Source organism: Lactuca saligna, chromosome 4, assembly GCF_052625555.1.
Source record: "Lactuca saligna cultivar CGN05327 chromosome 4, ASM5262555v1, whole genome shotgun sequence".
Taxonomy (NCBI): domain Eukaryota; kingdom Viridiplantae; phylum Streptophyta; class Magnoliopsida; order Asterales; family Asteraceae; genus Lactuca; species Lactuca saligna.
In genome coordinates this window covers 92,067,021-92,089,418 of record NC_136420.1, presented here as the reverse complement: position 1 = coordinate 92,089,418, position 22,398 = coordinate 92,067,021, and the positions used below count along the sequence as shown (strand labels likewise).

The window sequence follows — 22,398 nt, the reverse complement described above, 5'->3', positions numbered from 1 at the left end:
ATGAGTCTTGTATATGCTCCATCTTCCCAAAAGCTGCACAGTACCTGTCTATCTTTGACCTGAGGATACAAGTTATTTTGAAAACGAGTATCAGCATAAAGCTGGTGAGTTCATAAGATTTTAGTGCTATTTCTTGTATAAAAGTGTTTACAATCAAGTAAAATAAAAACTGAAATAAATGTTGAGAATAGTAGAAATCCCTAGAAAATCCTATATTTTCCAGTTTTAGATACATGTAAGTTAAATCCATTGAGTGTGTAAAAGTATTTTCATTGAGACCATCAATGCTAAAATAAGGTAGTATGTTTTATACAAGTAGCGTAGCTGAGTAAAAGTATTGCTGATTTACTGTAGTAGTGTTACAACTTCAATGAATGTTTATTTACTTCGGGGATTTACTTAGACTTTAAATCATTAGTGTGTTAATTTGGATATGAATATGATTTTTCTCATGTAACTAAACTGAGTGATTATAGAGAGTCCGATGACCTTCCCGGTCATCCGCAGTGTAGTGATGTAGTGCCATCCCTGGGCCTAGTCGGCTCGTACTGTAAATAATAGTCGGGATGTAATAGCATCCTTCCTGTATAGATCTATACAGGTAGAGTTGCTTTCCTTTTGGGAAGCCCTGGTTACATGGTACTTGCGTAGAAGAGTGTCGTATAGAGGATTAGTGTATTATATTCTGGATTAATACATTCTCTTGTATCATAATATAGTAACTTAAAGTATAGTATAGTGAGTGTTTTCTTAAATGTGTCTGTAACTCGTGTTAGTAGTAATTATAGCGGATATCATAGTGATAGAGGTAACGAGCAATAGTATTAACTATACCTATTATAGTTATATAGAGTGTAAAGTCGGATGTATTTGATATGCAAAGGTATTATCAGATGAAGATTTTTATATCTAACACAATATATATGATATATATAAATAAGAAATCAACGATAGTCGGATGGATAACAATACACCCAAAGACCACAATCAAACAAGAACAGGAAATAAGGTGAGCTATCGGTCCTAAGTCCTTCAAGTCTTGTTTATATAAATATATTGATGTCGATATAGTTTAAAAGAAGAGTAATTTAAAGACAACTTGAAAGTAGTTTAACAACAATTTAGTTTAGAAAAATACGTTTGATGAAGATTTAAAATAGTTTTATTGACAAATAGCTAAAAGTATAGAAAATCCTTTTTGAGTGTAAGTTATAAATCACATATGATTAGTAACTATAATTTGTTTCATTTACTTGTATCCCCCCCCCCCCTAAAACATGTAAAAACATTTAAAAAGGTTAATTAAGGGGTATGAACTCACCGGACGAGGAATGTGTCGACTGTGATGCTAAACGTCGGATCGAGGCTTGAAAACGTTAGAGGTTCCTATGTAATATTAAATGATACACAAATGTATCTAATTAGACTTTAAATCAGTAATTAATTGAGGAGATACACTTCTAGTCGCGAAAACACTTCATTTCAAGTGTTTTGGAGGGACTCGGGTGACATCTATGGACATATATGGCTCGGATATGGAGTTTACTCTTCAAGAGTAAACTCTTAGAAGAGTTTTTGGCCCTAAACACCACATCCTCATGATTTTACGGCCGTAAACTCATGAGTGGTGTTCTTAAGTGCTAAATGGTCTTATATCATTTGAGAGGTGATGCTAGGTTTGGTTCTAGGGCATTAGAAACTGATTAAATCAATCATAAGGACCATTTGATGAGTTTACGGCAGTAAACTATGATTTTAAGGCCGTAAACTCTCACCCACTCAATTCTTATGTGCTTTGAAGGTCATAGGTTAATCATAAGTGATTCTACTCATTTTTACAAGCCAAGGGGTGAATTTAGGGCACCATTTAACCCATTTATAGGAGTTTACAGCCCAGGAATCCATTCTTGGGGGGTTTACGGTCGTGAACTCCTTATGGAGTGGTTTTTATTAAGTTTAAGGTCCCTAACTTGTTTGTGGTTGCTTCTAGACTTTATTCCAAGGCTTATGAGGTATGTAAATGGCATTTTAACACCTAAAAAGGAGTTTACTACCCATGAAAGGGTGTTTATGGCCCAAGCATGTTCTTGGACAGTAAACTCATGTTTACTCCCCAAATGTTGAGTTTAAGGTGTTCTAAGCCCAATCCAATAAGTCCTTAAGCCATATCTAAGCTCCAATGGTGGTTTGGAAGGGTTTTAGGGCTCAAAAACCCCTTTTATATGTGTTCACGTCCCAAGAGTGTTCCAAGGCCATAAACACATGTTTATGGTCCTATTCCATGATTTGAACACGAAAATGAAGGCTGAGGATGTTATACTAGAAGCTAGGATAGTTACCTTGGTGATTTGAAGCATGAAATGAGTGATTTTTGGACCTAGATCTTGGATTGAGGAGAGAGGTTAGAGAGAGAGTGAAAAAGGCTTCAAATGAGGCTTAAACCACTTTAAATATGGTTTGGATTTGAGACACGGTGGAATTCTACCCGATACTGATGTTAACCGAGGCTTTTGGTCGTACCCGATTAAGTTGTTGTCACCCGATATGGTCGAAACTAAAATTTTTCTAATTACTAGTTTGAGACGTTTTCATGTGTTTTTAACATGGTTGTATGCTTACAAGGTCAAAATAAAAGTCTTAACTTAATTGACCTAATCCAAAAAAGAAATCAGAATAATTCGCTTAAGACGAATTTTACGGACGGAATGGTTTGTGGCGATGGAACAACTTCGGGTTGTCACAGGGGGTCTTGGTGTTGGCAGTCTTTTCTCTTTCAATAGGGCATTACTTTATAAATGGCATTGGCAATTTTTTCATAATCCGTATCTGATATGGGTTAAAAATGTCAAATATATCTATGGTCCGGATGGTGGTTGTAGTTCTCTCGCCCAGAGAAGAGGATCGATTGGTGCTTGGAATGGTGTTATTCTGATGCTGGTGCAACTAAATAACCGTGATCGTGATCTCAAGCTTGTCATCCCTATTAGGATTGGTGATGGAAATATGACTTCTTTCTGGCATGATGCGTGGAAGGGGGATTGCCCCCCTGGCTGATTTTTTTCATAGGATTTATGCTCTTGATCGTAATAAAACTATGTCGGTTAGAGATAGAGTGCTTCTTGGATGGGACTCTAATTGTCTTAGGCGGACTCCGAGAGGAGGTATAGAGGAAACTCAATGGAGTGATTTTACTACTTTAATGCAGGGGGTTCTTCTTCATTATGCTCCAGACCGTTTGGGGTAGACCATTGAAGGTTCCGATTCCTACACTATTTCTTCTCTCGGAACCTTTTTGGATAATCACATGTTACATACGGGGGGTCCTGAATGAATACTTGGGTGCCTATCACGGTGAACATCTTTACTTGGAGATTGCAGTTACGAAGCATTCCTATTAGTGAGAATCTTCTCTATGTGGGATTACTATGGATATGATTCTTTGTCCTGTCTGCTCCAAGACCGTTGAAACCATTGATGATCCTTTCCTTCATTGTAATCAGTCGATTGAGATTTGGACTTGTGTTGCTATCTGGTGGGGCGTCCAAACTCCTCAATTTTCCTCGATTGACCAACTACTTTCATGGTCTGATTCTCTTTATTTAAGACAAGGGCAACATCAAGCTTTTGATACTGTCATCTTGACCACCTTGTGGTGTTTATGGAACTTCCGTAACTCAACAATTTTCGGAACAACTCACCCCAGGAAATCTCTTATTCTTGATGAAGTGATTGATAGATCTTTTTTTTAGATCTCCAATAGGTGTAGAAAAGTTAAAATTAGTTGGATATCTTGGCTCCATAATCCTCTTATAGCTTGTAATTTCTTGTGATGTCTTATTTCCTAGCTCCTTGCTAGTTTATTATAATATCTCTACCGTTCAAAAAAAATATAACAATATCGTTGTTGTTAAATTTAATATAATACTTTGTATACTAATTTGTTATAATATATTGATTATTTTGAATTATATGATAATGTATACATCTATTATAGCTTGATAATCGCAATCGTTTCAATCACTTCTACTGGTGAGTTACACATGAATAAATTAAATATAATATCTGGTTTAATGTTAATTATAGTTTTTTTATTGTTAATTAAGTTTTTAAAATTTATTTGCTTAATGTTTTAATTTCTATCATTATAATTATTTAAAACATCAAACATTAATTTTTGATTTTAAAGGTAACAATATAATCATTTATATAGAGTTGTTTTTAACTATTTTTATTATACATTATTTTAAACCACTTATTTGAAAATTTTTAATGATTATAAAAATATTTTTAGGAAATATTTTAGTTATATTGATATTACAATTTAGTTTTTGCATTTATCACTATAATGTATCACTTTTAACTATTTATAAAATATTCTATGGTCTTTTAATTGGAACTAAAATTTATATTTAAGTTGACATTGTAATGCACAAAAACACCTATATAGTTGCAGTTTTTACAAATATATGTTTCTTAATATAAAAATGACGTTGTTGTTAAATTTGATATACTAATTCGTATACTAAATTGATATAATATATTGATTATTTTGAATTATATGATAACATATACATCTATTATAACTTCATAATCTCAATCTTTTGAATGACTTCTACCTGTGAGTTACATATGAATAAAATTAAATATAATATATGGTTCAATGTTATCTATAATTGTTGTGGTTAATTAATTTTTTAAATTTTATTTGCTTAATATTTTAATTTCTATCATTATAATTATTTAAAACATTAAACATTATTTTTTTTTTAATTTTAAAGTTAACAATATAATCATTTATATTGAGTTATTTTTAATGATTTTTATTGTAAGTTATTTTAAACTATTTATTTGAAAACTTTTAACAATTATAAAAATATTTTTAGGAAATATTTTAGTTAAATTAAGATTACAATTTAGTTTTTGCCTTTATCACTACAATTTATAAATTTTAAATATTTACAATATATTCTTTGGTTTTTTAAGTGTAATTGAAATTTATATTTAAGTTGATATTGTAATGTTATATTTAAGTTAATAATCTAAGTATTTTTTTTCAAGACTGTTCAAAAGTTGTAGCCTTAAACTGATAAAGATTTACATATAACAACATATTAAATCTAATAAATTAAGTATCATATGTGAAAAGTTAAAGACATAACTTTATAAGTAAAATTAAATATATTATTTTAAAATTGAAATTTAGTTTATTTATGAGTACACTTTAGGTTTGATATTTATTTAACTTTATTAACCAGCTGATAATCACTATTAGAAGAGAAATATTCAGAAAAGTCCCATTATTTTGGGAAAAGTTACAAGTAAGTCCTAATTTTTTTTAATAAAAAACCCGGATAAACCTTACATTTTAACCCTTTTTCACCTTTTCAGCAGGAATTGCCAACATGGCATGCCAAGCTGGGGGGATGCTGACATGGCAACTGATGCATAAATCATTTTAAAAAGCTAAAAGTTTATAAGGAAGAGAAGCATAGAGGTTTCGAACTCGGGACCTCTCCCACCCAACAAACGAATCTAATCAATTAAGCTAGAAGTTATATATGTTTTACATATGTATATAATCCTTATTTACTTTCATTAAAGTTCTACAAAACAATTTTTCTGGGAGAAAAAGAAGCCAAGAAGTATCAAACCAGGGACCTACACCTTACAAAACATGCCTCCAATCAACTAGGCTAGAATAATTTGGTTATTTAATCCCTTCACATGTGTATATATTTATTAAGCTCTGAAGAAATAACTACATTTATTACTTATATTATTGTTGTTGTTGTTGTTGTTGTTGTTGTTGTTATTATTATTATTATTATTATTATTATTATTTTTATTATTATTATTATTATTATTATTATTATTATTATTATTATTATTATTATTATTATTATTATTATATACTATTAATTGTTAAAAAGTTGGTGAATAGGAACCTTTTGTGATTTGGAATTCTGCCACGTAAGTATTTGGATTCACAATTTCACCACAAAACTTTTACACTTTGTCTTTTCGTCCATATGACCATTAGAAAATCATTTGATGACCCGTACCGCCTTCCTTAACCAATCACAACGCCACTGCCTTTCACCTATGTCCTATTTTTCAACAAACACCCCCTCCCCGATGTTACATTCAAAGCCATGCAATCGTCTATATGCTTCCCCTACCCCTTAATCTCCCATAACCGCATATAAGCTTGTGACACCGACGATTCATCAACAGTCACAGAGACGTATTTTCAACATCGCCTCCTTAAACTTTTATTCGACCTTTCCCTCCATTGAACACCAGAGAAACCCCACAGCCTAATATGTTGTCTTCCACCTTTGCTACATCGTTATTACGTCCACCGCTGCCACCACACACGCTCCCTCTAATAACCTGCTTACAGTTTTTGTCCTCCACCACCGACTGTATTTAGACTGCTCTAATTTTCTGGCCTTTCTTCCGTTGCTTTCCAATTTCTAATCTCCACATGTTGTTAGAAGTTGTCGAACTCAGGTAAGATCCCTCTTCGACTTTGATTTTATACTCATCTTTCTACCAAATTCCTTTGTGAAGATGAAAAGGGGAAGCGGATGGACCATTAGACTTAGTCATTGATGTGTAACAACCCGAAATTCCGTACCACTTCTTGTAACTCTTTCGTAGTTCAATTCAAATAACCAATCGTCGTTTTCAAATTCGATTCCGATTTTCTAGTTTAATTAAGTTATTAATTTGTATTGATCTAAAATGACTTAATGGGTGTCTTAATACATTTATAAATCATTCTAACACCCTATTCTAGTAATCGGAACATTTTTTAAAATTTACCGTATCAGGTTACGACAACTTAATCGGGTACGACCAAAAGCCTCACCTAACGCCGGTATCGGGTAGAATTTCACCGTGTCCAAAACTTAGACACTATATAAAGTGTTATAAGCCTTCATTTGAAGCTTTTGGCTTCATCTCACTACTCTCTCTCTAACCTCTCTCCTCATTCTAAATTAAGGTCCATAATCAAAGATTTAAGGCTCCAAATCATAGAGGTAACCTTCCTAGCTTGTTATTCAACCTCTTAGGCCTTCAAATCAGGGATTAAAAATGAGATTTATGACCTGGAACATGTGTTTACGGCCAAGGAAGAAGCTTGGGCCGTAAACACACAAAAATGGGGTTTTTGAGCCATTTAACCCTTCCAAATCATTGTTGGGACTTAGATACGACTTTGAGGCTTACAAACCTGGACTTGGAACACCCTAAACTTGCATTTTGAGGGACAAAAGTGAGTTTACAGCCAAGGCATGTGCTTGGGCCGTAAACTCCTCAAACATGGGGGATAAACTCATTTTTACAACTTAGAATGCCTTGAAACTTAACCAATAGCCTTGTGGTAAATCCTAGAACCATCTAAAAATAGTTTAGGGACCTTAAACACATCAAATACCCTACATATGAGAGTTTACGGCCATAGAACACTCCTGGGCCGTAAACTCCTAAAAATATGCTAAATGGTGCCCTAAATTCATAACAAGGCTTGGAAAATTAACTAGAATCACATGTGATTGTTCTTTGTACCCCAAATGAATTATTCTTGACCATGGGTGAGTTTATGGCCGTAAACTCCCTTTTAAATGGTATAAATTCATTTAATCCGTTCCAAGGCATTTTAGAAAACCATTCCAGCAATCCCCATGTCCAAACAAGCCATTAAACAGTCAAAATCACACCAACATGAGTTTACGGCCGTAAACTCATGTATGTGTGTGTTTTGTGGCTGTAAACTCCCTTAAAACTTTACTCTTGGGGAGTAAACTCAAATCCCAAGTCCCTAGTTCCATTACACGTCCGAAGATGTCACCCGGGTCACTCCAAACGCTCGTTTTGAGGTGTTTAACCTCGTTGGAGTGTAATGTTCCATATAATTAGTGATTGTAAATCTAATTAGATATATATGGACATTATTACATTTTACATAGGGACATCGCGAGTAATCAAGCCCCGAACCAATGTCTAGTGTCCGAAACCGTCGCATTTCCGAGTCCGGTGAGTTCATACTGCTACCATTTTTCACTGTTTTCACTGTTTTCAGGGGGGAACACAAGCAAAGTACAAGGGATTACTTATACTCAAAACATGTTTTCAAATGTGTGTTTCACATTTTATATGCTTTTAACACTGATTACTACAACTAATAACCGTTTGAACATGCAGATCACGTAAACATATATTTGTGAAATGGGTTTTAAACTGTTATGTTTTACATATATTTCAAAAATAACTTTCCACATTTTATCAGTTAAAAGCATGACATTAGAACATTTAAACATAATACATGTACACTGTTTTGTCCTCGGTAACACTCCACATATATACGTGAGTGGAGGACTGTCATATTATTACTAGTAAATTTGTTAATCCTGTATGATTGGATACACGTCCTCGGCGAACACTCCACAGAGATACGCGAGTGGAGGACTACACCCGTAACCAGAATCTCTGGGATTTAGAGAGCGTGACTTGAGTGTATAGATCTATACGGGGCTGACTACCCCACACCTGACTGCTAGCTACAGCCGAACCGAAATGGTTCAAGGGTGACGAAAGTCATAAAGATGTGGACTACTTATTGCCACAGGTTTAGTCCATCGTATGGTTATGGAACTCGCAATTAGGATAACAGAGATTTACTTATGGTTATAATGAACAAATTTATACAATTCACAAGATAACCAGGTTTTGGTATACATCTTTCACATCGGAAACCAACATTCAGGAAAGTATGGGACTTTCCTGGGAAACCTAGTACATAACCAGGTCTAACATGAATACATCTTTTACATACGGTAACCAACATTCAGGAAACTATGGGACCTTCCTGGAGAAACATTTACATAACCAGAAAGGGTAACAAACCAAATAACCTTACTTTACATCTTTTACAATTGGTAAAACAATCAGGAAAGTATGGGACTTTCTTGGGAATACATTAGTACATAACCAGAACAGTATGTCAATCCAGATAACCTAACTATACATTTTCCCATGAGGAAACATGTTTTTCAGTGTACAACTTTACTTTACATGTTGACAAACGATAACCAACTTTTTTCAGAAAATATGGGATTTTCTTGGTGTGCATAACATTTCAGAAACAGAAAGGAAACCTGAACATTTTCACAAACAAAAACCGCTTATGAACTCACCAGCGTTATGTTGATTTTCAAACCGATTGTGTTCTCAGGTCAGCGTTTTAACAGGTACTCGAAGATCCTTTTTCCAGAAGACGGAGTTTTCAGAAGACCCGTTTCATTTTGTTCATATATATATTATGTATCACAACTGTACAAACTTTACTTTTGAAACAACTGTAAAACTTTTCTTATGTAATGTAATGGTTGTTTTACTTTACTTACTATGTGCATTGGATTTGATACTCAACGTGGAGTCAACCCCGGAAATGTTTCCGCCTTCGGTTTTCGGGGTGTGACAGATTGGTATCAGCGCCCTTGTTTATAGTGAATGAAGTATACCAAACCTTACATGGTATAAAACTATAAACACTAAAGGGCCTAAGTGCTCTGAATTAAAAGTATCTTCAAACTACAAGTATTTTCAAAAGTATACAAGTATACCGAATCGTCGTCATCCGTAACTACAAGTAGAACATAACATAAGTAATTAGGGTTTGTGTACTACGGTTAAACCTGGGCAGTTATGCAGTCATGTCTAGGGTCAATATAGCCTGGCCAACTACATTCATTCGAGACACGACCAACATGTTCTTGGGAGTGATTGTGGTGTGTGACATGCCTAAAACTTACCCTAATGTCCCAAACATCGAACCATTGTCGTAAGCAAATCATGAAATACTATGGGAGTATTTCTTGATCCAATCCTCTGTAGAAATCCTTATTCGAGTGGCGTTCTGTGATCATTCTTAGTGATAAATTATCTGTTTTGATAACTCTTTCCTACTTTATCGCTTATTCGGAACATATAACTGCATATCTATCGATTCAATGTAGAGGACTTACCATCCTCTCTCTTTCTTGATCTTATTAGATCAAGATGCCTCCCAGAAAGAGACCCAGCTCAAAGAACAACAACAATCCTTCTTCGCCACCACCTCCTCCTCAATTTGACCTTGCATCGCTCCAGACAGTCCTGACTGCTGCAATGGTGGCAGCCATGTCACAAACGAACCCTAGTGGTTCAGGAAGTGGTCCCCAGTCCCAGAACCCCCAAGACAGCCGGGGACACCAAAAAGGGGGTTCTTATAAGGATTTCATGAATGCGAAACCAACATCATTCAATGGTGCCGGAGGTATCATTTCCTTATCCCAATGGTTCGAGAAAATCGAATCCATCTTCGAAATCTGTGCCTATACGGAATCTGATAAAGTCAAGTTTGCATCCTGTACCTTCGTTGATAAAGCCTTTACTTGGTGGAATAGCCGAGTCAAATCTCTGACTCTACCTGTAGCCAATGCCATGGGCTGGGAGGCCATGAAGGAACTCCTCATAGCCGAGTACTGCCCCCATGGTGAAATGCAGAAACTAGAGCACGAGCTATGGAACCTGCAGATGAAAGGTTCCGACATTGCTGCATACACATCCCGATTCGATGATCTCGCACTTCTCTGCCTGCGATTAGTCACTCCTGAAAGCAAAAAGATCGAAAGGTTCATTTGGGGGTTATCCCAACCGACAAAGAGTCATGTCTTGGCTGCCCGTCCGGTTACCTATGATAGCGCCAAGACTTTAGCCCAAACCCTGATTGATCACAACGATGTTGTTGAGGAAATCACTACCACTTCTGAGCCGACTCAAAGGAGTGGTGAAAAGAGAAAGTTCTAGAAGAAGAAGAAGGGTCAATCTTCTCAAAGATCTTCCAAGAAACAGCAGACTGTAGCGGTCCATGCTGCTACTACCCCCGTTGCTGCTGCTTCTGTTGTGGGATCCACAGCTCCAACTCCTACCAGTAGATATGCTGGTAATCTTCCTTTGTGTGACAAGTGCAAATACCATCACAATCATGGCCCCTGCCGAGAACTATCCTGTACCAACTGTGGTAAGAAAGGGCACACAGTTCGATTCTACAAAACTCCGACCCAATCGGACAACCAATCATCTGGAGCAGGCGTTAGTCAAACTTGCTACAACTGTGGAGAGGTTGGGCACTTTAAAAGGAACTGCCCCAAGAAGTCAACTGCTGATAACACCGGAAGGGTTCTAACCATGGGACGGGAGGAAGCAATCGTCGATCCCACTGTTGTTTCGGGTACGTTCCTTCTCGACAACTCATATGCTAGTATTCTTTTCGATTCGGGTGCGGAAAGGAGTTTTGTTAGTCATGCATTCAAACATAACCTAAAACGTAATCCCCAACCACTAACTGAAACGTTTACCGTCGAGATGGCTAACGGTGAGAAAGAAAGCACTAGCGATGTATTCATAGGTTGTACGCTTACCCTGAATGACCACTCATTTCCTATAGATCTCATGCCAGTTTCCATTAAGAGCTTTTGATTGTTATTGAAATCGAATGGATATAGAAAGTTAATATTTTGGTTAAATGAATTTAATGGTATATTGCAAAAAATACAGGTGTGAGTTAATTGATAGGAAGATATTAAAGTTTTTTTGTGTTTTACTGAATTGTAAATTTGAAATCCATGGTTTTTTTTTTAGTTTTTAAATGCAGAGTACATAGATGAACACATCTTTGGAAATTGAGTGTCAATTACTTTAATTGAGTTTTATTTATATCTCATATATAAATAAAATAATATGGTTCAATTGATAATATAATTGTTGAATCTAAAGATTCTATAATTATATAATGTTTGAATTCTAGCCATTTGGAAAAGATCATGTCAACAATTTGATGTAAGTGTAGAAAACATAAGATTGAAATACAATAAAAGCTTTGATTGTCTCAATGGTGAATTAAATGTTATTTTTTAATAATATTTAGAGATTGTTACCAAAGGGTTTCTATCCAATGATCTCAGGTGTTGCTCTCCATTCTTGAGATTGATGTATGGTTCAAACGTAGTCTGCGACATAATATGAAATTAGGTGTAGATTTTATTTGTCGCTAAAAAAAATTGTAGATGAGTCCGACCCGATTGTTTGGGTTTTTATGTATATAAGTATTCATGTATAGTTTTTCATTTTATCAATTTCTAACAGTTGTATAATAGAAGAGATTTTTGGTTCCTGGTGGACGTATGTTACATCGACCAAATCACATAAATTCTCTGTCATTGTTATTGCATTTCATTGATTGCTTGCACAAAATACATATTTTCACTTCAAACCTATTAACAATTCTACACATTTGACCTAATTCTTAAAATAATAACTACTATAACTTTCTTAAAATAGGAAGACAATGTTAATTCACAAAATGGACCATGTTCCATTTTTATTTAACGTTTAGATATAATCTACAATTAAATCATTATATGCTACAGACTTAGAAATTAAGGATATTAGCATAAGGAGAGGTCAACGTTATATTCTCTAACCATGGACTGCATAATTGCGTCCAGAAGGAGTCTTGGGTCCAATCCATGTTCATTTTGGGCAGTTGCAGCTCCCGTATATTCTCTTTTCCTAACGGCACCCTTAAACTGGAAACCTTATAATTACTGTTATCTTCAATGTTACTGCTAGTTGCATCGCTGATAACATCAGGCTCTTCTTTCAACTTTTCATCAAACATAAACATTTTGTCATGTCGTACTCCATCTTTATTGTCAGATGCCACGTGGCATGATTCTGGTGAACACTCGTCTTTGAGTTTTTCGTCCATGAAAAGTAGCAAGTCTTGATAGAATTCATCGTTGCTGTCAGATGCCACATGGCAAGACTCCATTGGTGTTGCTGGTATTGGCTTTGGTGGTGCTAATTCGTTTGTTTGTTTGTAGAATAAGATAGTTTCTTCGGGAGATAAAGGAGTGGGGACTTGGAGTGTCTTCGTTTCTTCTTCCATTGCTGCCCTTTGCTCCAACACCTTCATAGAAGTTGCCTTTCTATATATTTTGCACAATACTATTTCCTACAAAAACAAACATTACAATTCCAACATTTATTTTAATTCATGTATGGATATAATTACTATTAAAAATATATGGGAAACAAAAGTCAACATACACGTCGGATAAAATGAAAATTTAACCTTATTCGGATTTGTAATTTGGAAAAAAAGAAAATTCAACCTTGTTCTGTAATTTGCAAAAAAGAACATTCAACCTTGAATAAAATAAAGTTAATTAACCCTTTAGACATATCAAACTTCTTATTTGATACACAAAAAACAATCATATTAAATTCTATTTTTAAATAATAAGATATGATTTTTATTTTTATATAGTATACCTTGGCTAATGGGTAATTATCATGTAAACGGTACTCATTCATGACCCAATCGGTTTTGTTCCCCCTTGGTGCTCTACCTTTATAGAACACCAATGTCTTTTTCAGTCCGAGGTGCTTCTTTGGGTCGGATAAACTGAATATCTTACGATCCGATCCAGTTGCCTTCCAGAACCCGTTTTGGGTAGTTCGGTTAGGTCTCCCTCCACTCCCATGCTTTCTATCTCTTGGCACGAAAAAGTACCACTCCCTTTCACCAATCTTGGATAATCCTGTGGTTTTCAAAGATCCACAATTGGTTAAAATCGTAAATTTGATTTCGTTTCGTTATTATATAGTTCCGTTTTGCAAATCTTTTCAAAACTCCATTCATATGTATGTGCATTTCTCTTTGTTAACTATTATTGTAATAGTTTTACAAATCATGTCAAATTTGTCTTTACTTTTGTTTTTGTGGCAAAACTTTCTTAATATGATAAAAATAGCCTTACGAACTGAAAGAGATATAATGAGACAAGGCAAAGGCCGATAGTTATACCCCATTGAGCTTAAAAAAACGATTTATAATTAAAGAAAACCCTCAGTTTGGTTCTTTGCTTCAAAACTAACTCAAATACCTGGTAAAGCCCAAGGATCGTAAAGGTATATGTTTAGATAGCCGATGATATCAAAGCGAGCGTTCTTCCCGGATACCATCTTTTTGAGATAGAAATCAAGCAACTCTTCTTCTGTCGGATGAAACCGGAAACCAGGTAATTGGAGCTCCAAATTATAAGTTGCATCCATAGTCGTTTCGAAGTCTTTATGCTTTGTAAGCTTTTTGAGTTGAGTTGTTTGAGCAATTCATTTGTATTTATAAAGAGCTGGTTTGTGGGGTAGACTTGATGAGTGAAGTCATCATAGAAAGGCCAAGGACTTGTGCTAAAATGGGTCCAGTTGTAGAATTTATGGTGGGGTCACGCGGCTGTTATACATATTTTCCAGGCCAAAGATTTTTCTACGGTATTGATGCATATACTTAATGGGTATAAACTGTATATAAAACTCGCGTATTTTAAATTATATCATTTTAGTGCATGTATTATTTTTCTTAATGTTTTGGGTTATATATTACAATTTACAAGTTTAAAATATGATAAATTATTGATAAACAACTGGTTACTAAAGGAGGAGGGAGTCGTTCTATCTCAACCCATTGAACATACTTTCAAATCAATTTTGTCTTTTTTTTTTTTTTTTCATCTTTTCCAACGTACAATGGAAATCTTATCTTTCTCAACGCACTCAACTCACTCAATTAAAAAAATACAAAACAACTGTACAAAAGAAAATGAGAGAGAGGAAGTAAAGAGATGATTAAGTGGGTTAGTGAAACCAATTAACCAACTTTTTGAAGCAGAAGATCCTAAAATTCAAGGCAAAAATTTTGTTTTTAAACCATCCAGAATCTATAAGTTTTACAAACCGAGTTTTCAAAAGTTGCAATCATTAATCTGAGTATCCTAAAATCGTAAAACACATAAAAATCTATGATGAAGTGCCCGATCAAGACTTCACTTTGTCCCTCTCCTCTGCAGTACCTGAAACCATAAAACAAAACTATAACCCAAAGCTTAGTAAGTTCCCATAAAATGCCACAGACAACCAAGACAGATAACAATATACATATATGAGCCTTCAGCTTGATTGGACCACCTTCAGGGCCTACAACCCATCCGGAACGCCTCAGGTATTTTGGCCTTCAGGACAAAACAAGACCGCATCAACCCAACCACAATATGTCGACATATATAATAGATCAACATAAACACATATCCAAGAAATACAGGTAATCATACAGATCTACCAACTTATCATATACTCAGCATAACATTATCCTATATACCAGGATACACAACCTAGTGCGTCAATATTGGTGCCTTCGACCCACAAATATGGTGAGGAAAACTCACTTCAATGTCCGAAAGTTAGTTAAATTAAATAATGTTGCAAATACCGGCTCTATCGGTTACCTATATAACACACATGGATAAGCCTTAATCTACTACTTAAAATATCCTAAAGTCAACTTGGAAAAAGTCAATGATCCAAGTCAAAAGTCAAACTCCAGCTGGTCGTCACGCCGTTGCAATCATTGGCCACAACATTGCTAATAAACGACAATAAAGACACGTTTCTACCTAGTTGTCACGTCGTGGCAACCTAAGGACACATCGTGGGGACTAGAGATGCACACAAAAACCAGTTTCACAATTCGAAATTAGATCCAATCCAAAACCGGATGGGGTTAAAACTGGTTTGGTCAAAACAAGATCAGATCGGATTTAAAACCAGATTGTCAATCGGATCATAATCCTACGTCCATATCGGATTTAATATCGGATTTACTAAAAACCAAATCCAAATTTGCCCTAAGCTAAAACCCACTAAAATCGATTTAAACTGGTTTCAAATCGGATTAGAATCAACTTCGGATTTTGGTTGGAAATGTATAGCATTTTGACCGGATGCAGATTAGATTTTGACCGGATCAGATTTGTGATGACGTAAGTGAAACCGAATCGGATCAAATCATATTCATATTTTGTGCACCTCTAGTAGGGAATGGTCTGGACAGCTTAATCCATGTAACCATTTTCCCACGATATCCAGAGTTCCAAATCCAGAATCTGGTCCTTCCCATGGTTTTCATGGATAAAGTTTCCAACTTTATCCATTTAGACCCCTAAAGAAGTCAAGATCAAACCCTAATTCCTTAAGGGTGACTAAAAGCATAAAGGCACCCATTAAGCACCAAATCTCTAGAGTTGTTCATCCAAGGTTTCTAGAATGATTTCATACTCCTATCAAGCCCTAAAAATCGTGGCTTTATGGAAATGGATGTCCAATGCATTTATATTCCATTTTAGGTCAAAATCATAGAAATAAAGACTTAAACATGAGCGTGGAACCAAAAACTACATAGATCCTCAGATTTGGAGAATATGACACTAGAATGATCATGTGGATCCATAAAGTTGATAACTTTATGAGATCCAACCTTCCAATTTCTCTCATCATGAGGATATAGCGACAAAATAGCTAGATCTAGACATATATATCATAAAGTATAGATCTTGGATACTTACAAGAATCCAGAAACGTGGTCAAGGTAAATCAGAAGATTTTCTTGCTGAAACTAATCTCAAAATGTCTTATTTTTCTTTTCTTTTTTCTTCATCTTCTTCAAAATGCCACCAAAACACACAAGAGCTCAAAGATTAGTAATGAAGGCTAGGGGTTATTCATGGAGGCTGGGGGGAGAGTGAATAAGGCCGAGGGTGGGAAATCGTAGCCATCACATTCCCTTAAATAAGGGCTTAAACCCCAGATTGGGGTTTGTCATTAAATAGTGGCCACGTCATGGCACAAGCTTAAAGGCGACGAAAACACTAGCCTTAGCCATGAATTGCGATTCCTTCGCCACACCATGGCCACCATAGGTCCAACTTCAGTTTATTAAAATTACTTAAAAGAAACATATTTGAAACTTGGCATTAGAGAGAGAGAGAGAGAGAGGGAGAGAGATATGTGTGTGTGTGTGTGTGAGAGTGATTGATATTATTGGATTGCTTATAAATACATTATGTTACACAAATTCAATAATATATATATATATATATATATATATATATATATGTATGCATGTATATATATATATATATATATATATACACACACACAAACACACGCACACACACACACACTACTTAGTTGGCCTAAAAAACAATCAATAAAGTCATGCCTAAAATTCATGAACAAAATCTTCCCGAACGAACACGGATTTGACCTTATGTTTGGTACACCTAGCATCTACAACGTCAAATATGAATCATTCTCCATGAGAAAAATTGTTTACCTTGCTCTTGAATCTTGCTAAAAAATCATTGACCTTTCCTTAGAAAATTGTTTCTTGATCCTAAATTCAAAAAATTACAAAAGATTGTATATGTGGAGCACTGTTACTTGAGCTCTTCATCGAAAACTATAGATGATGGATTTGTTTAAAGATGAAGTTGACGTTCAATAATAGCGGAATGAACCTTGTGAACCCCCAGACATACGCATAATGTGTAGCCAAAATCAATATCGACGTAACTAAGGTAAGACACATAGCCGACATGTCATTAAATAACATGGGAAGGGGAATCGAGTTATTCTTTCAAAATATTGAAAATCACATTTGAAACCCAACAAATTTCACTTTATACACAGAGAAATCCTGAAAATAACTTTAAGGAGCATGGGTGTGTTCGATAAAACAAGTTGGTAGCGCGTAGTGTGTGGTGTGTAGCGAATATTGGATAGAGGGTAGCGGGTAGCTGGTAGCATGTTGTAAAACACTATAGCATTTGGACTTAGAGAATTTTGTTTAAACTAAATTCTAAAAACCTGTACTAGAAAAAAGAGGTTTTTGTTTAAAATGAAGCATGTTGTGAAACATTAGAAGATAAAAGCTCTCAAACACTCGGTACCAAACATTCCCCGTGAGAATTAATTCTAGAAAGTTTGATTGGAAATATTGACATTGAACCTTCTTATTATACAAAAAAAAAAAGAATTTTTGTGACAACCCGACACTTTTACATTGTGAAATCGATCTACATATCTATAATTCACGTGAATTTAGCATCTTTTAGCAAAATGTTGGGTCCGCGCGAGTGTTTTAGGCTTAGCATATAATAGATGTGGGCCATAGGAAGGGTTAGGAAGGGTGTTGCATTGAAAAATCCAGCCGAATACACCAAGAGAGGTGTGTGCGGACGCACACTAGTGTGTGCGGCTAGCCAGCCGCACACCCAACCGCAAACCCCCTTCAGCCTCACACCCGACCCTATATATAGTAGAGGACCCTTTCGATTCACTTTTGGTTGCACTCTCTTCCTCTCTCTACTTTCTCTCTCTAAGAACATCACCCAAGAACACTTAGAAGGCCTCCAAAACATGAAGAACATCATCTTTCAACTTGTTATAGAGGCAAAACACTTGAATCCAAGCCCAAAACACATAGTGTTCTTCGTGTTCTTCACTCCTTGAAGAAGTGCGGCCGCACACCTTCATCAGGTGGTCGCACACATTCAAAACACCCTCCATAGTGAGAGTATGGCCACACAATCGACAATTAGGACTCAAACAAGGAATCTACGGCCGCACACCCCTATGTACGGTTGCACACACACCCTGTACAGCCGCAAACTCTAGTGTGCAGCCTCAAACACAAGTCTGGCAACATTCTCCAGCCACACATTCACTTTTATGGTTAAACGCCCACCCTAAAACTCATATTTCGCCTTAAACTTGCATAAAACATTGAGTATAGAACACGAGACACTTACTCCTAATGATTCGAAGCCCTTAGAGTGATTTCCCGTCACTTTAGTCATGAAACACACTAGCTCTAGTGTATATATGTGTCACCATATGATTAATAGGGGCTACTTTCATTCAGAGCATCCGTTGACACTCGACACTCATATCGATAACACACTTGAACCCTACGTCAAACAGTGAGTTCATACCCCCTTAATTAACCTTTCAAACGTTTTTAATTGTTTTTATGTGGGGGGATACAAGCTGAAAATACATTACAGAAGTAATCACACGTGGTTTAAGACTTACTATCAAAAGGATTTTACATTCTTAAAGTATTTTGTCAGTAAAATTATTTCCAATGTTTATCAACCTCATTTTCTCGAATCAATTTTTTCAAAAACTGAGTTTTAATGTTTCCAAACCTTAAATTATTTCCAAATCATATCTACACTAATATATTTATATAAATAAGTATTGAAGGAGTTAGAATTGATAACTGACCTTATTTCCTTTTCTTGTTTGATTGTGGACTTAGGGCATTAGGTTATCTGCCCGACTGTCGTTTAATACTTAGTTATATATATTGTATATTTGTGTTAGATATAAATGTTTTCATTCTTGTTCAATACTCCTACATATCGAAGACACTCAATTAAGTACTCTATTTAACTATAATACGTATAGTTAAGGATTACCATTCATTACCGATGTTACTATAATACACACTATGGTCAGTACAATTAGAAGACTATATGTACAGTACACTATGTGAAAAGAGGCTATATACTATACTAAACTAAAGTAACACTATCCATTATACGAAGAAACACTATAAACTACATCAAGAGAACATTACATAGCACACTATGAGAATACTATATACTATACGAGAGAAAATACTACAATGGAATGTGATGCACTAATTCTCTATACGACATCTTGCTATGCAAACTGTTGGGTAAGCATCGCTTCCCACAAGGAGAGTGACCACTATGTGTATAGATCTATATGGGATGGATTTTCCCCCATCCCGATTGCTAGCTACAATCCGAGCCTTTTGGCCCAGCGATGACAAATACTACTACACTATTGATGACATGGAGGGTCGGCCACTGTACTACTATCACGACTGCTAGCTACAGTCCGAGCCTTTTGGCCCAGGGATGAAAAATACTACTACACTCAGTATGATTTCATACGAGCTCATATTCAAACTTTAATTAAAAACACATCCTGAGGTGCATACAAAATTAATACTATCCGGAGTTTACATTCACTATTACATTTAACTGGCAGGGATGCTGCTCGGGTGAAACTTCATTCCTTCTCTATAATGAATGAGTTAAATCTGTATTTTCATTACTGATATTTTCACAAGAAGACTATCATATTTTCAAAGAAACGAACTTACTAATAACCCAGTCTTGGTAAAATACTACTTTTGTTGGAAAATATGGGATTTTCTATGAATCAAACTACTTTCAAATTTTGATAACAGTCATTTCACTACAAGATTGTAAACACTTTTATACAAGCAACGACACTAAATACTTATGAACTCACCAGCTTTATGCTGATACTCGTTTTCAAAATAACTTGTATTCTCAGGTCAAAAATAAACAGGTACTGATGCAGCTTTTGAGAAGATGGAGCACATACATAAAACTCATCTTTTATTTTGATTATACTTTTGATATCTATTATACAAAACACACATGTATTACAATCGTTATATTTATGAAATGGATGTTGTTGCTTGTTTTTACTATTATGCATTGTTATGATACTGTACATGACATCCTCCACCCCAGAACGTATTTCGCCGTTCTCGGTTTTGGGGTGTGACAGATTGGTATCAGAGCATTGTTTATAGTGAATCAAGTATATCAACCCATAAAAGATATACGAACTATAGACACTTCGGGACTAAAACACTCTGACCAAGAATATATACTTTTAAATACTAAAATATTAAATTAAGTGTATATATATATATATATATATATATATATATATATGTACATACATTCACCAATACAAACGATCAGTATCATACTAGAACATAACAAAAGTATTAAGATTGTTGAACAACACAATTAGGCTTAGAGACATATAGTCACATCTGGGTGGATGTAGCCTGATCAACAACATTTTTCTAGGAGTGACTAGCATGTGCCTAAGAGTGAATGTGGTGTTGCAACAAGTCTAAAAACTTACCAACACAACCACAAGAACGTTAGAACAAGAATACTATAGGAGTATTCTGTACTCCACTAACTACATATGTGATAACTAAAAGGGTCGTTACTATTAGGGCGATAGTTGCTAAGTGGATACATCACGGTTACATGTGACTAGGGTGCTATAGAGTTAGAATCTGTGACCTTTGCTTCATTTCCTATTCTTGTTTGATTGGGGATCTGGAGTTAGGGTCGCTTATTCGAAGGACTATCTTGCTTCGGTTACATGTAATTGGTATGCACTATGCAAGTATTGGGTCGACAAATAATGATCATCTTATAAGTATCCTAGATTAGTACGTCTATTAACCTTTCTTTCCCCATTCTCACGTAGATAGAATGGCTGGCTTCCACCTTCCCGGCGATCTGTATTATCCGAACCAAGGCAATGGAGGATGGCTTGATGAGGAGCCAGAAGATGATCACCCAATTCCTTTGGATGATCACCGTGCTGAAGGCTTTTCGGATAACTCCAACTCCGAACCAGAAGTCAACAACCTGAACACAGTAGCTCCAAACCCTAATCCCCGTCTGATATTTCAAGGTCCCACCCCCATGTGGGCAATAACTTTGAACCGATGGAGCGATGAGCAGGGTCAGCCCGTACGTTCCAACGGAGACCGAAGCTTCTATAACATAAGTGAAGGAGGATCAGTAGAGCGAGTCTTGCCCATCGTGGTCCGTAGGATTCCCAGGAACACCGAACAAGGTCAAGCAGCCATCGGTAGAGTCGTGGAAATTGATGCCAAATCCAGCCTTAACACTGTCCGTATCCGCCAACTGGAAGAAGCCATGGATAGGACTAGGAGGACCAACGAGGCTCTGCATCAACAGCTAGCTGCATCCCGAGCGGAAGTTAAGGAACTCCGAGCACGTCAGAGGGTTCAGGAGAGACATCTTCAAGAAGTTGTTCGCCAACTGGCTGATCTTAGGGTTCGCCCAATGAGTACCCGTCGCCAGTAGAAGATGTCTACTTATCTTTCCCTTTTGTTTAAGGAATAGCCTTTCTCTTCCTATGCTCGGTAGAGAACTTGTTTGTAAACATTCCTAACTTTGAAAGTACTCTAATTAAGCCTCTAGGCTGCCAACATTTTTCCCTTATGGTTTGACGTAAGACCTACTGTTAGGTCGCTTTTCCCAAATTCATTTTACATCATTAATACCAGTATTATTGGCAGCTATACACTTTGTGAGAAAGTTTGAAGTTTTATGTTTTCTACTCTATTGCTATGATTCTATCTGATAACTGAACTATGTTAGTTTGGTCTGTGAAACTCTCACAACTTATTTACCATCGATTCTCACTATTATCTTCATCTTTATAAATTTCCAGTAAAAGATGCCTCCCCGCAAGCGTCCGAACAGAGGCATACCTTCAACTGAAACTCCACCTCCACCACCACCTCCTCCACAGATCGATCCT

General features: G+C 35.8%; 1 protein-coding gene across 1 annotated transcript; it reads right to left on the bottom strand.

Annotated features, from left to right (window-relative positions):
- Window positions 1–12,250: 12,250 nt before the first annotated feature.
- Window positions 12,251–14,219, bottom strand: NAC036 (NAC domain containing protein 36). Its single transcript, XM_078990787.1, has 3 exons — window positions 14,001–14,219; window positions 13,387–13,655; window positions 12,251–13,066 (listed from the first exon to the last, which is right to left on the bottom strand). The coding sequence occupies exons 1-3, from the start codon at window positions 14,167–14,169 to the stop codon at window positions 12,482–12,484; spliced, it is 1,023 nt and encodes a 340-aa protein (XP_078846913.1). The 5' UTR covers window positions 14,170–14,219; the 3' UTR covers window positions 12,251–12,481.
- Between the last annotated feature and the right edge of the window lie 8,179 nt (window positions 14,220–22,398).

Excerpts from the sequence above, each read along its gene's own strand:
- NAC036 (XM_078990787.1), bottom strand. The coding sequence starts at position 14,169 with ATGGATGCAACTTATAATTTGGAGCTCCAATTACCTGGTTTCCGGTTT. Across the intron at positions 13,656-14,000 it reads CGATCCTTGGGCTTTACCAG|GATTATCCAAGATTGGTGAA; the intron begins GTATTTGAGTTA and ends TGAAAACCACAG. Across the intron at positions 13,067-13,386 it reads ATAATTACCCATTAGCCAAG|GAAATAGTATTGTGCAAAAT; the intron begins GTATACTATATA and ends TTGTTTTTGTAG.